Source organism: Atractosteus spatula, chromosome 26, assembly GCF_055471065.1.
Source record: "Atractosteus spatula isolate fAtrSpa1 chromosome 26, fAtrSpa1.hap1, whole genome shotgun sequence".
In the NCBI taxonomy this organism is placed as follows: domain Eukaryota; kingdom Metazoa; phylum Chordata; class Actinopteri; order Semionotiformes; family Lepisosteidae; genus Atractosteus; species Atractosteus spatula.
This window is the reverse complement of record NC_142731.1, coordinates 6,515,720-6,531,128: the sequence shown is the minus strand read 5'-3', so window position 1 is coordinate 6,531,128 and position 15,409 is coordinate 6,515,720. Positions and strand designations below refer to the sequence as shown.

The 15,409-nt window shown below is 49.1% G+C and overlaps 1 protein-coding gene across 1 annotated transcript in view; it reads right to left on the bottom strand.

Annotated features, from left to right (window-relative positions):
• The window catches only part of LOC148814727 (rho GTPase-activating protein 23-like), a 95,204-nt gene extending 82,126 nt beyond the window's left edge, over positions 1–13,078 (bottom strand). Inside the window, exon 1 of the mRNA XM_088906292.1 lies at positions 12,821–13,078. Within this exon, the coding sequence (XP_088762418.1) occupies positions 12,821–12,829 (9 nt within the window). The 5' untranslated portion in view covers positions 12,830–13,078. The remainder of the gene's footprint in view (positions 1–12,820) is intronic.
• Positions 13,079–15,409: the final 2,331 nt, after the last annotated feature.

Sequence of the window (15,409 nt, the reverse complement as noted above, 5' to 3'; positions counted from 1 at the left end):
CATGGTCTATCATTGTGAATGTGGACTAGATTCCCAGTTTGCTGAAACAGCTCTTTGGTTCCTCCGAGTATCATAAGGGATGATTTATTTTACCGTCGCACAGCAGATAATTTCACAGGAAAAGGGAAACAGCACAGATCTTGCATTGCACCAGAAAAAAACACGTCTGTAAACTGCCGTAGCAGCACAATGTGAGGTAAATTCAGGGTAATGACACCAGAACTCACTTCTACCAGTCCACCAAAGAGCCAGCTGTTGACGCTTTGGAAAATGAGTAGGTTTTGTGGTAAGACTGCTAACTGGATTTGTACATTTGGAAGTTAATTTGGGAGCCACTGTTCCGACATCAGTGTTATCATAACCGTGGTGATCTGAGACACTGGCATCACGCTCCACTCAGTGACCGAGCTCCTTCTACAGAGCAGACCCAACACCAAGCTGACCAGCGGTGCTGTCTGGAGTGCACCGATTTCCCATTAAGCTCAACCCAGGGTCAGTTAACAAAAGGCAAATTCAAAACAGAAGTGATATATATATATATTTAATACAATTAATAAACAATTAATAAAAGCTTGAGCAAAAAATATTCACTGATCACATCACAGCATCAGACTGAATGACAAGATCACTATTGCTTTCCAGGAATCAGAAATGAGCGTTAATTCAGGCTGGCATATTAAAATCATTTCGGTTTGGTGCAAATTTAAATACTGGTGCTGTTTAAAGGTCTCCCTAAAATACAGGGTTAATGACAAATCCGATGCCTACATTAGAGACTTAATCAGGGGTCATGTAATTAGTGAGCGCTTTAAAGGAGTCGCTTACAGTACAACCAGCATTAGTCCTTTTAGATACAACCCTCATAGAGTCAGGATGGTTAAATGAATCAGTTTGTAGCAATTTGTTATTGTAGCAATCCATAGAGTAGGACACTTGACTGCTGCACTCTAAGTGAGATATCCTGTTCAAAGGCACAACACCAGTGTCCAGAAATAAGACTTGAACCTGCAGGTTCAACATCTGACTTAAAGGACTTAAAACTTGAGCAGAAGGCGAGTAACTGGAAACCTTTTTAAAGCAGCTTCGTCTTTCCCTCGCAAGCCGGTACTAACATATTCATTTGGGCTGCTTCACACAAAAAATTAAACCGTCAAAGACATTTTCATTTCAAGTTCTTTTTAGCAGAGAGACCATTTCTCTTACCTCTGCAGGCCAATACATGCGACACATATCAGTATGTAATTGTGTTTTATCTTTTGTATTTATTTATTGTTGTTGTCATTCTGTAAAGCGCTTTGAGAAGCCACCTTCAAAGGCGCTATATAAAATAAAGTTTTTAATTATTATTATAATCCCTATACAAATTTTGAACGCTAAAACACTGCACAAAACTTATAATTTATAGAATTTAGAACAAACGCCCTTTCCCTTTGTTTCAGTTTTTGTGTGTGTGGGATTATTGGATGTTTGATTTGGCCATATTCTGCTCCATTAAAGCACAAGAAAGGCTAAAAATTGCCCAGTTTGGCAGTTCATAGTTAATTGATCAAAGGATCTCATCCAGCCATTTCTTGAAAGAAGGTTTCAGCTTCAGCAGCTGACTGAGTAGCCTGTTCTGTAAGCCATCCATCCAATGCATTTCCAAGCGTCTACCAATTCAGGGTCATGGGGGAGCTGACGTCTATCCCAGCAAGCAACGGACACAAGGCAGGACACACCCTGGACAGGACACCAGTCCATCACAGGGCACACGCAGACACACCAGGGCCCATTTCTCAAGAAGCCAGTGAACAAACAAGTACATCTTTGGACTGTGGGAAGAAAATCAGAGCAAACCCACTCAAACACGAGCAGCAGTGCCAACCGATGTGCCACTGTTCCACCCCCTTTGTGTCATTTTTGTTGTGCAGCACTTAAATACTTCCCCTGTGTCACATCTTCTCCTTCCTCTTTGAGGCGTACTGTTAAACACCGATTTCTTTATTTTTTTTAAAGGTGGTTGTGTCATTATGCTTCTGCTTTTGCTTGTGGACTTTTTCATATCCCACCCCGTCTCAACCCAGCTCTATCAGTATCAGCTTCACACAACCGACCAAGCCTCACTGCCACAGACGTCCCTGTCCCGCACCTCCAGTCTGTCTGGGAAAGGTCAACAATGCAATGTGCTCGCTCACACACAGCGAGCCGTTTACTTCCTTGAGATGCTCGTCCTACTTCCCTGGGACAATCTGCCCATTGTGCGCGCTGGCGGTGGCCGATTGGACACGGACAGCCTGAGAATCTTAAAACCGCTCGGCACAAAGTCAGACCGCAGGCGGCTCGCTTTCAGAGCGGGGCCACAGACCCACTCTGCCGACAGAGCAGACCACGGGCTGTGCCGCGCCGACACAGGGGGAGCACTCGGTGACCCCACCTGACACAGCAGGGGTCACACGCCCGTGACCTTGGGCCAGTGTGGCGGCTCTCTGGACGACGCCAGGAAATCTTGTAGCAAGCGACATCTTTTACAGCCTTGTTAAAATATAATTACAATGCGTAACGCTCCACAGAAAATTCACCATTGCTTTCCAAAACCAATCACTCATTCGTTACTAACCATTGCTTCCAATACGGGCTCATGGGGGAGCCAGGGTGCAAGGCAGGGTACATCCTGGACGGGATCCCAGCCCATCGCAGGGCACACGCAGACGCACACAGACTCACACCTGGGCCAATATTAACCTACCAGCATGTCTTTGGACTGAGAGGAAACCCGAAGGAAACCCACGAGAAAACTGGGAGAACATACAAACTCCGCGCAGATAGCATCTCGGGTCCAAAATCAAACCCAGGGCCGCAGAGCTGCCAGGCAGCGACGCCAACTACTGTGCTACAGTGCCGACCCAAAGGGAATCACGAATGCAGAAAACACACAACACAGCATCTTCTCCACAGCTTACTGCTGTGCAAAAACACAATGTAACACAGCCAAGCAGCATTTCCTGAGTGCTAAAACTGCTTATGACCCTGCTTCCGAGTGCACACTGTCGATGTAGAAGCAGCAGCAGCAGCAGCAGCAGCATTCAACAGACTCCCACCCAGGGAAGCAAATAAAACTGTAGCAGCCTCACGAGAAAGGCGCAACTTTGCATAGAATCGAAATCAGTAGATAACAGGGAATGCTGGCAAAAACATGGAGTTACATTGTTAAAATGCTACTGCATTTGCTCACCTGTCAACCTGGGATTCCGTAACATTCGGACAACTTAACGATGTGGGCGAAACATCCCCAAGTACCATCACCCCAAAACACAATGTGTAACGTAACCAAACTACAGCCTTCCAGGAGCATTTGGAAATCAGCTGGGTATCTTCCGCACCTGCTTGAGAGGTTGTGGGAGCGGATTTTTAAAGATCGAACTCCTGCAACGCATGCACATGTGTCTGGACTATCCTCTCCTGAGAGTCCAGTGCATGACCAAGGGTGGGTATAAAGAGGCAGCTTCCATTCTGAAAGCACCAAGTTACAGAACTGCAATTGTTCCGTTTTTGCAGTAAAAATAAAACCCCAGGTGAAACACAACGGTTTTAGGGCAACCAAGTGCCTTATTGTCACAGCTCAGCTGAACGTCAGAGATCAGAGCTCCACCCTGGCCAGCATGGGCGGAAAGCACTCCTGAGAACACAGAGGAGGACTGGAATCGTCACTGACTCGCTCACTGTACACCAGGAGCCCTGCCCCGCCCTAGTGCTCCTGCAGAGCCCCTTGGTGAGGTCGCAGTACAGCCGAGCCTGCTGGACCGACCACGTTCTAACACCCAGACAGACGGCAGACTCTACTACAGCACTGCAGGGGCCCGGAGAGAGCCTGACAAATCATAAAAGGAATCTCTTTTGAAAGGACTGTGCATTACAGAGAGAAAGCGGAATAAGACAAAGGGGTCATTTCCTACAGCCCCCGCACTGTCCTGAACTAGGATAAAAAAAGAGATGCTCTTGGAAGCAGCCGTTGATGAGATCCACTTATAGCACCTAGAGGCTATTAGACTCACCCTGGCATTCTATGATTGCATCACATATACCTGCCCTGCATGTTGCACTCAACACAAGTACAGCTTTTTTTTATCTTACACCTGCTTAATTGCCTTGCTCCCCTACTGACTCAGGGCGAATAAATAAAATGTGCAGCTAACAGCCACAATCAATAAGAACATGTCCCAAGAGAACACGCTGCAGCTAAACCAATTTCAGGTCATTTGAATATAAATTCTGAAATGCTTTCCCGGCTCAAGACACATCGCCGATCAACGTTTCTCAAGCTCTCTTCTCCCCGCTTTTGAGCTACACCCACCGTGGGCTGAAAGAATAGAGTGCAGCAGCAAACGAGCTTCAGCCTTCATAATCCAAAGGCCTGAATGGACTGTATTGTGAGGAGCTATCTCCTCCATGTCTCCCTCTCTCTTCCTCTCCTGCCCTCCCTTCTGCGCTGGACAGATAAACCCCTGTTCAGACGTTCTGGTGAAGATTAGCGGCACGGAAGTTAGAGCTGCCTCCCTGCAGTCTGGGCAGGCGTCCGTGCCTGCAGGGCGCTGTGGGCACAGGGCGGGCTTGTCGTGGGCCGCCCGTGACGGGGGCAGGCTGCAGAGATCATTGGACATGAGAAGATCAGAAAGGTTACCAGCGAGAGGTGGCCATTCAGCCCATCTCGCCCATTCGGTACTTTGGAGTTAAGCGACCCGAGGATCCTGGTCTCACCCGGCCATCTCTGGAAAGAAGCCAGGGTATCAGCTTCAGCCACGCGTTCCACGCTCCCACAACCCTTTGCGTAAAGAAGCGCTTGCTGTGCTGTTTGCACCGGCGCCCTCTGGTTCATGTTCCACTGTTCATTCCGATACAGTCTGCTGGACAGGCTCAGTGGATTCCTTTGAGGATCAGGAATATATCACCTCCCCTTGCAGTGTTCAGTGTTACACTGAAGTCTAAAAAGTCTAAAGTCTTAGACTGAAGTCTAAAAAGGTTCAGTACCTGTGGCCTATTTGTGTAGGACACTCCCTTAAGCCTTAGAATGCATTGGATTCTCTTCTCTGGACAGATTCTGGAGCAGCAATATCTTTGCTATAATGCGGCGGCTTGCATTACAACGTGCACACAAAATTGCACGCGTTTTCATGGCTCTGGCAATGCAACTTCTACAGCACAGGTTTCCATCCGTCTCATCCAGGGACAGTCCCGCTGAAGTCACCCGGTCTCCCCCAGGCCTGCTGGGCTCTTCCCTTTAAGTTAGAAGGGCGGATGCACACCCCAAAACCCACAACGATTCTCACGCCTGGACCCCGAGGTGGCGTGTCGGGACCTAGACCCCTGGGGTGCAAACAGACTGGCCACTGATGAAGCCCTGTCTTGTTAAATAAAAGCAGCACCCCTGGTCGTGCCTGTGGAGCAATCAGCAGCCTGACGCGCCAGGCCCTGTGTGACACTGCCCAATGCCGCTCTGCATGGGTCTGCTCCTCTTCGTGCTCAGTACTGTGCCACTTTCATACTGGAAATACGATGCAAATCAGTCAACGGCTTTGCTCATTTCAGATCAATAGCCCCTCAGCAGGCATTGCTAGTAATTAAGTGCCTATTCCTACTGAAGGTGGCGTGGACTCAGCATATAAACGACACGCAAAAAACAAGAATATGCTCATTGCTGTCTTAACGTTACCTTTACAAAGTAATGGCTGTGAATATGAAACGCAGAATGCAAAGTGAGGTATTGAACATAAACATGTGGTATTTAATAATAAAGAAAATCTAAACAATTCCCAGACCTTATGATAAACTGAAATGAATCAATAGAACTACAGTATGTGCAAATGCACAAATGTTTTTGTTCTTTCCTTTAGGGAGGACAGAAAACGAGCGCACTCTGGAACTGAGTGCTTCTGACAGAGTGTGAAATGAAATGCAGACATCTGATTGGTATTTCATGGGTGTTGACAGCCTGTCTGTAATAGCGGCTGCCCCTGCAGCTTAAGCACCTGTTCTGGGGGGTTTTCAGGAGCTGGCGCTTGCTCCGAGCCCGAGTCCTTGTCTAATTGGTGAACTCATCCCGCGGTTCTCCGGATCACGGAGCCGGAGAGGATGGTCACAGACAAACAGCTCTTCTTCCCCCGGCTGCCCTGCGGATCACCACGCTGTCGGTCAAGGGGACGCGTGTGACAGACAGGGCTCCATGTGGGAACTGGGGGCCTGATCTCTCCACAGCAGAGCCCAGTTGCAAAAATCATTCTCTCTCTCTCTTTGTCTGCTACGTCCCTCCCCACCACCAGCCGACAATCTGGGAACTATTTTAGTAAAAAGGAGGAAAATTCCAAGTTCAAAAAGAAAAAAAAACATTTGTTTGCGTTCGTGCCCTGAATAACGCCCAGCGCAGTGCACGCTTAGCTCGGCTGGGTGGGCCAGGTGTCAGGAGGAGATAGGCATGTGAGGGGGCGTCCCTCCGCCTGCACGCCAGCTATCCAACCCGCTGACGTGGTCTGAACAAACCCGTGAAGCAGCTAAACCCGCTGGCCCGCTCTCTCCCCTACACCAGTCCGAAGAAAGAAAAAACTCCCCTCAGGTGGGCTTTTGACAAACACGGAGCCCTGATCACAAATCCCAGCAGCATGCCGTATGGAAATCCTGGATCCTGGAAAACTCCCGAAAAAAAAACTATGTTTGTAAGATGGGTAACGAGAAGCACAGCAAAGTGGGACGTTGGACAAGCTAGCTGGAAAAGCTGTTCCCCGCAAGTTGTAAAACACAGCTTGCACTTTGGAGCTGAGAACAATGCTAACTTTATGAAATCCCACTAGGTTTCTCGTTTCCATTAAAATGTCTAATCCTCTGTAACGCTGTAAAGCTTCTTCCCAGCCATTCATAGCGTTTTCCTCAGCTGCTGCCTGCAAGTTGGTATTTTTTCTCATTCTACCCTGCTGTTCTTTCTACAGATTTGTACTATCCAACGCTGTCTAGCTACCGTTGCAGCATTCATTGTGACTGGCACAAAACTAAAACTAAAAGCCAGCGGGCTTCCTCTAATCTCGGACACTACTGGTCCTCTTCACATGTGGCCTGTCTGTGCCCTGGCTAGCTGGGATTCTCTGGCAGATCCAGTTCGGTTCATGCCATTTGTAGTCTCCTGCCATTTGACAGCTTATTTTGCACACAAGCGCCTACTTCCCTTGTCCATGTTCTGTGCGGTTGTATCCTTGAGACATCTGCTCCACCTACTCTCTGCTGCATTTACTATTACAGTGAAAAATAACTTATTGAAAGAACCTGACGGCCATCAGGCGGAAGTAGGGAACTACATCACTACAATCCTCTGAATCCTCAATCCTGAGATGGCAAATTGCATGAGAAGCCTGTGCTACCCTTCAGTGCAGAAGAACTTACTGGGAGCTATCCTGAATGGCAAATGACTTCATGAATGGAAAACAAACACGTCGCATGAAATGAAACATAACCAAGCAGGAAACAAACGGCAAACAGGCATTTCTTCTCCTTCTTCCACAGAAACTGTACAGCAACTAAACTGACACATCTGACTACAGGTGAGCAGAGGCTTGGAACTCCTGTGTGTGCACAGAGGAAGAAAAGCACATGCGTTTTGTTCCAGCTAACAGCTTGTGTTCACAGCCTGCCCGTGCGTCGTGTAAGCTAAGCAATGCCCCTTCTCAAACGGTGCAGGAACATGGCAGCGCTGTGCTGAGCCTGTGCTCTTTTTTCTCTTTTAATGGCAGAACAAAATCAAGGTGCACATGAGAGCACGAGACCGGAGGCTTGAATACAGATATTCGCAACTCGCTTTACTCTCTGCAACACTGTACTTGGATTCTGGAGACGTGGGTGTGCCCTCGAACATCAGCGCCAGCTCTGTACTGGGCAGCTCTTTGCATAGCATGGCATTTCGGTCTTGTTTTGGCAATCCTCCCTTCTCCAGGGGAGGAGGGCTTTATCGACACTCCGTGCCAGGTGCCGCCCCATCCACCTGACTGCTCCGAGGCCGCCGGCACATCTTGTACCCAGAGCACCGAAGAGCAGAGAGGCTTCGACTCCGGCAACACCGCATCAGTACGCTGCAATGGCTAAAACCCCACCAGGATAAACCATGACATCATCCCAGCAGAGTGCAGCAAAAGAAGTCTGAGGCTTATTGCTCATTTTTTCCATGAAGTAAGACAGACCGAGGCACTGTAAAAGCAAGGACATCGCACATTTGTGACAGTCAATGCATGACGAGGTAAAAGTGCCTTATTACCAAGCAAAAATGAGTCTGGATTCTGCACACATATGGTTCTCCAAAACTGTACTATTTGTCCAGAGACACCCTAGACTCTGGCCTTAAATTAAAACGCTGATAGGCATCAAATTACTACGAGTACAAGGAAAGGCTGTGCAGTATAGTGATTAGTGAACTTCTAGCTACCACAGGGCTGTGAGGACTAGCACAAATAGCCTCCTCTGATATTCAACTGTTCTTCTGTTCTTACCTACGGCAAATTGTCCTTTACTAAAGCTGCAGAGGCAACAATCTACAACCGTTTCAGTGGATAAATTTGCCGGCGGATTGCGGAGCCAGTTTGCAACTTTGTCAGAAAGCAAACTAATTTCAGTTCCCACTGCCTTCTCCAGGTACAGTACCTTCTAGACCAGGGGACTCACAAGGTGACATGCTGCACTTTTCACCCTCAGAGGAGGGGCCGGGACAGGCACAGCTGCATCCTCTTAGACAGGGACTTTACATAATCTGCTTGATCCTGTTCTGACACTTATTACTTCTTCCAGGTCCCACTGTGGGAAGCACATGCAAGTACCTCGCATTTCTCTCTCGCCATGTCTTGGATCTCTGCCCTGAGAGCGGCTGCACTCCATCACATGTATGAGTATTCTTCTTCAGACAGATACCGACAGCCTGAATGCTGGTCAACAAGGCGGGGAAGCATTTAAATGCAACACATGGCTTAGGAGACAGAGTTCCTGCTCTCTCAACGGGCATCGGGGAACCAAGCATCACTGTCATGGTTCCCCATCTCACGTCCTCACACAGGGATCATTAGAAGTCAGCATCGCCATTACTAATTTTGAAATAGTTAGCAAGTGTCGGGAAATCTGCAGTGACAATGAAGTGTTGTTCGGGCAGCAGATGTATCACATGTGCAGCATACTCTACAAAGAACAAGCCAGGGTCACACACACCAGCGAAATTACTTCCAATCAGCACCCTCAACGCTGTGAGAGCAGTGAGGGGGACACGTCCTGCCCTGCCCCGCCCTACACCACACCAGGAAGCAGAGACAGCACCTTCTAAATACTGCTTCCTGACCCTGCACCTGGAAGAATTCTGCCTTTTCTGTTTTTTTGCTCTCTATTTTAGACATCTTCCTTAAATCTTCCTTTAGCTCTTGCTTGAATGCCCAAATGGAATTTGTGATTGGTATCATATCTGTAGCGAATTGCTCCCATATTCAGGTGTGCTGCCTGAAAAGTAACCAATTGAGCCAGCAAGTTGATGAGATACTGTGTAACAGTAGGGTCTTTTTGACACTCAGGACTGACCAATGAAAAAAAATAATTAAAAGTGTAAAAAAGCAAGCAAATCAATTAAGGCATCAATTAAATTAAATGTAGAGCTCAGCTGGATTGAGAGCCAGGAGATACAGTGTTCCTCCAGGATCTGGGATGGAAATCACAGTCCTAGAGCAAGCACCAGTGAAAACCTGACTAGGTTCATCAGTTCATCAGTTGATGACAGTTCATCACTGTGTCCATCAGTTCTTTATTCTGTCCATCTTGGCCAAAAAAAAGGCAAATAAAGAGCTGGGAGCTGGCCATACACCTCTGGAGACTCTTAATAAAAACAGCATTTTAATTTCAGGTTAAGGCCAGTTTGGAACAAACATGCATCATGATGATTGCGGGAAGGTTTCCTAAACAGAGATAAATAAGTTTGGATTTTGAACAGTGGATTCACTGTTTTTGGTACGTCACATGTTACAGAAATACTAAATAATAATTGTAACAAACTGAAGACTGTTTTCTTCCTGAGTAAATCGAGCACTGAAATGAGGTTCATTAATTCAGAACAAAAAAACTCGCGCTTGCAAACAGTGGCCGCATTCCCTGCTGGAAGAAGAGCTGCTGCCTGTTGGAAAAAGGCCCAGTAGGTCTCTAGTATAAAAGCTGATTCTATGAGAGTGCTGGCCAATAAAGTCTCAGACCTCATGCCTTCTATGCCCAGTGCTCAGTGCCCTTACAGTGGGAGAAGAGCCCGCAGCACAGCGAGAGACAGCACCCTCATGGCACAGAGCACCTGGGTCAGGGACCGGAGAGGTGCAGGGATGGGGGGGCAACAGGCAAGACCATGGCTGAACAATGCTTCAATTAGCACGGACCTCATCCTGAGGGAGGCTGACATGGATATGAGCAGGCTGTCGCAGCGGGATGTGGGAATCCCCCCTGTTTCAGTGAGAGCCTAAAAACACACATCGCTGTCTATACAAAGATCTAAACCGTAGGACTGATCTCAGCTGCAACCAAAGACTTTTTTAAGAGGCACCCAAGTGTTTCCTCTAAAAAGCTTGAAAGATTTAAATTTAGGCAGCAGGACAGGTTTAATTTATAGGTATGCTTGCTTAAATGCTTAAATGTTCAGCTGCCTGTGTTTTTTATAGGTTTTGTAATAGTGCTTAAAATACCAAATACACTTATCTGTGGCTGTCAGCCTTAATGCAAATTTTTATTTTTATATCTTAGTTTTATGTGTGTGAGCCTAGATAACCATGTACTAAATGCATCCAACTGTAACCTCACTCTGCAAAGCATTTTGAGATGGTACTCAACGCTAGACCGCACAGTGTAATATGAAAATTGATTCATTCACCGATTAATCAACTGATTGACTCCTCAGCCTGGCAGAAGGCCCTTTGTCGATCGTGCCAGCAACTAGCATGACCACTGCTGGGCTCCAGCAGCACCTCAGCCCTCCATCGCTCGCAAGCAGGAGGCAGGGAGTGCCGACATCACCCCACGCCGGCACTCGAACCATCGCTGGTGAACGGGAGGGCTTCAGTCGTCGGCCGCGAATTTATAGCTCATGCAAAAATGGAATTATATCTCAAAACAGATGGGTTTGTTAACCGGATCAGGAAAGTAGAGCACAGGAGAGAGGAATGAATCAGTACACAGGGAGGATCGAAAACCGGAGCTTACACTACCACAAAGATCCTCCTCGTCTCTAAACAGACCTTCCCAGTCACTCCGAAGCTGGGCTGGAACAGGAGGCAAACTGATAAATATGCCGTGTCAAACGGCTAGCCCCCCTTCCAATACCTGCTGTATCCCACACACCACCTTACAGACAAGCTCAGGAAGGATGGCTTCAGCCGGTTTTCTTATGGAAATCTATACAGATGAATAAAACATCACAGCTCCATTCAGTAATACTAAGCACGGCCGCGCTAATGAGTGCAAGGCGACAGTCCAGAGTCCAGAAAGGATTCAGCACCTGGGATTAATGGGACTCCGGACAGGGGCTCTCCACAGGGGTCACATTTTGTGCTACGCATGAATAAATAATACACCCCCCCACCCACCCCTCCCCTTCGCCCTGTGGGATTATCAGGAGTTGAATGCATGTATATGTGTGTGTGGGGTGGGGGGGGTGGAGGCAGATCCCCCCTCTGTGAAGACTCCAGCAGCTACAGGTAGGACCACAGCATGAGACACACAGAGCAGGGGCCCTGCCTGCCAGCGCTGACACAGAGCAGCACCGAGCTCCCAGGGAGGCAACACCCTTCTTCCATGAGAGCTCACACTCACACACACGCAGTGCAGAACGGGCAGAGGCGCACACACACGCGCACACACACACACAGCGGCCAGTCCTCTCTCTCTCTCTCTCACTTGCACAGACAAATAACCTCCCCATTCTTAAAAACCACCCCTCACCGTCCTCATTTGTCCATGTAACCCTTCAGGAGACCCCCATTTAAATTTAATTTTGGATTTCCAGGGGACGCTTGCATTAAAACCGATAGCTGGAATGAGCTGGAAACAAACCGATAATAAACACACTACAGTTAAACTCCCTGCAGTATCGACCGAATAACACAATATCTCAAAGACAACTTCAGTAAGGACTGATTCAGCCTCTACTGTATCATTTCTGCATCCTGTGATAGATCTATAGAGATGAATAAAACATCACACGTTCATTCACAAGCAGAGTAACCCTACTAGAAGACAATCCACAGTTGTTGTTTTTAGAGTCAATTATAGAGGATCCTATTTCCCCACATTTTCATGTCCCAAAATATAAACATGTCGATAAAATAAAACACTCTCGCCACAGCAAAGAAGGTTCTCTGAAGTACGAGCGCAGTTCTCTCCTGGGTGCACTCAGATTAATCGGTCGTTAAAATTACAGTATTATCAATGAGGACGCCCTTTGCCTAAATGTTTCTTTCTCACCCGAGCGATTCCTGGCACCGGCGGCAGCAGCGCTCGAGCCACGGTGATGAAGAAGACAATATTGTACGCTGTACCAGCGCCACAGCCTCAGAGCCGATCCTCTCCAGCCCGCGAGCCACGGTTTAACAGAGGTGCTTTCCCACAGCTCCCCACTCATGAGCATAACAACCAGGACTGAAAAACCATACGGCAGTCCTAAGCTCCCGTGACAGGCTGTCATTTCTAACCTCAGATACGAAGAGCTACGCTGCAGGGCTGGTTCCGGTTAGGGGTCCAGGATGCTGGGGCTTCACATGGGCCCCTTTCTTGCGGTTGCTGGACCGCTGACCCCCCCCCTCCTTACCTGGGCCATGACTTCAGCGGGGCTCCTGCTGTCTCCTAGACCCTGGCATGGCAGTGTGAGCGTGGGAGCAGAAACAGAGACGCCCCGGCCATCCCCTCCTCAAATGACACACAGGCTGTCGCGGGAGGCAGGCGGGGGGACACAGCGAGGCTCTCTCCGAAAAGGCATGATCGCCCTCTTCCTCGCCCACCCCTCTCTCTCTCTCGCCCTCCCTCTTCCTCTTTCTCCTTCTCTCCCTCTGTCACAGCGCCGATATCCAGCCACCGGTCTCCCCTCTTTGGCGTCTCTCGGTAAGGAGGGTAACAAGTGCTGAAGCCTCCCTTCTTCTCTCCGGCAGAGGGAATAAGGAGAGAATACTCCCCTCCCTCACTCTCCCTGCTCCTGCGCTCTCTCACGAGCTGTAAGCCGACCCATCGCCTCTCCCCCCTCTCTCACCCCTCCCTCCGTATTCACTGCTCTCCCCTCCCCCCCCCCCTGAGAGAAAGCGACATAGCGAAGGAGGGAGGGAGGGGGAACCATGTGACCGTGGGCAGTGGTCTGTGGGATTCTCTGACAGCTGTCCAGCTCATACCTCTGTGAGAATGTCCGTCGCCGTTGACAACCGCTGTCGTGGGCATGGCAGCCATCTGGCTCCAGGTTCGCTGCTATAGGCTGGGAGACTACCATCCTTAAACCCCCCTCCTGGGGCATGCTGGGATCCGTAGTCCTCCTGCTCTGATGGAAAAGGAGTAGCATTCAACAGTCGTGTCTTAAAGAGGCATTTTCCACAACCCTGCTGCACTCAAAGGCCGTTTCTCCATCATGGCAACATACTCTCCTGTACTGACAAAACCACCAGGGTCATGAACGTCGTTACCAGACCATGCATGGTGTACAAACCTAAGCCATCTGGGTGCTGTGTGTGCAGATTTTTTTTATTCTTTTATTTAACCAGATGAATCGGTTCAGGATTAATTCGCTTTTGCAATGCAGACCTGGAAACCTACACAGCAGGGCAATCACTGGAGCGGATTTTGAGGAAGTCCCTTCCTCTAGAGTGCAGCAGTGCTCCCTTCCGCCCCGCGTTCTGCGCTGTACTGGGTACATGTCACACTACAGACTGCTGGACCGGATCTGGACTGATCTGAGCTGTAGCCTGTTGTGCTCGCTAACTATTGGCATGGAAGGGGGAAATGGAATGAAAAAGAACTTCAAAAAAAAACATGCCGTGAGTGAGGGAAAGGTGGCAGAAGAGAATGCCGCACTTCGAGAGAGATGCAAAACCGGAGCCCCTGTCAGTGTGGGAGCTTCCCATGGACTCTGGCTGTACTTAAAGTTACAGCTCCTAATTCCAATCAAAGAGGCTGCGCACAAAGTGAAAACGATCCAGGAACACGATATTTAGGCTCCTCTTTAGTTTTCTCGGTTTACATTCTGACTCCCACGCTCCCCCCCAAAAGGACACGGAACCCCTACCGCTCACACGCATGTCTGGACAAACACGCCGCGCGCGCCCAGACGCACACACACCCTCCCCGAAACACACAAGCGCCCATGGCCAAACGCACACAGCAAACAAGAGCTCCTCAGTCATTCAGGAAGAAGACATCCTCCAGTGCTTCCCCCCCGGCTCTATCTCGGGAAACTCACACCCTACAACAACAGGAACTCGGGGCCCGGCTGCGGGGGCCAGCAAGCACGAGGCCGGGCTGCTGGGGTAAACAGCCATCGCAGCAGCAGGGCAGCAGATCAACGGGGCAGCAGAGGAGCAGAGCAACAGGGCAGCAGATCAACCAGGCAGCAGCAGGGCAGCAGAGGAGCAGAGCAACAGGGCAACAGGGCAACAGGGCAGCAGATCAACAGGGCAGCAGCAGGGCAGCAGATCAACCGGGCAGCAGAGGAGCAGAGCAACAGGGCAGCAGATCAACCAGGCAGCAGAGGAGCAGAGCAACAGGGCAGCAGATCAACCAGGCAGCAGCAGAGGAGCAGAGCAACAGGGCAACAGGGCAACAGGGCAACAGGGCAACAGGGCAACAGGGCAACAGGGCAGCAGCAGGGCAGCAGCAGGGCAGCAGATCAACCGGGCAGCAGCAGGGAAAAGCGACAGGGCAGCAGCAGGGAAAAGCGACAGGGCAGCAGATCAACAGGGCAGCAGTGCAACATGAAGGGCAACAGGGCAGCAGGGGAGCAAAGCGACAGGACAGCAGGGAAGCAGATCAACTGGGCAGCAGGGCAGCATGGCCCAAGCCGTGGAGCACCTCACTGAATTATCCCATCGGCTTTAAATCTGTCTTTATAAAGCTCTGTCCTAAAAATGCAAATGACCCCCCAAAAAAGGGCCAATATAAACTGTACATACACAACACCTGGCACAAACCAGAGAACACACAGCTGCACCAGGCAGTAACCTGTCACAGTTACTCAGAGAGCTCTTCTGTACACCAGGTGCACAGATATGCGTGCAGGAAAACTGTGGTTCCTTCATAACAGGGAATTGTGAAATATGACGAGCACCTACAGCATGGATTGTTAGGGAATTTTATTCCCCGTTTTTCTTTTGCTTTCAGTTTTGCAATACTTTACAAGCTCTGTAGCTTTACTCATGTTCTG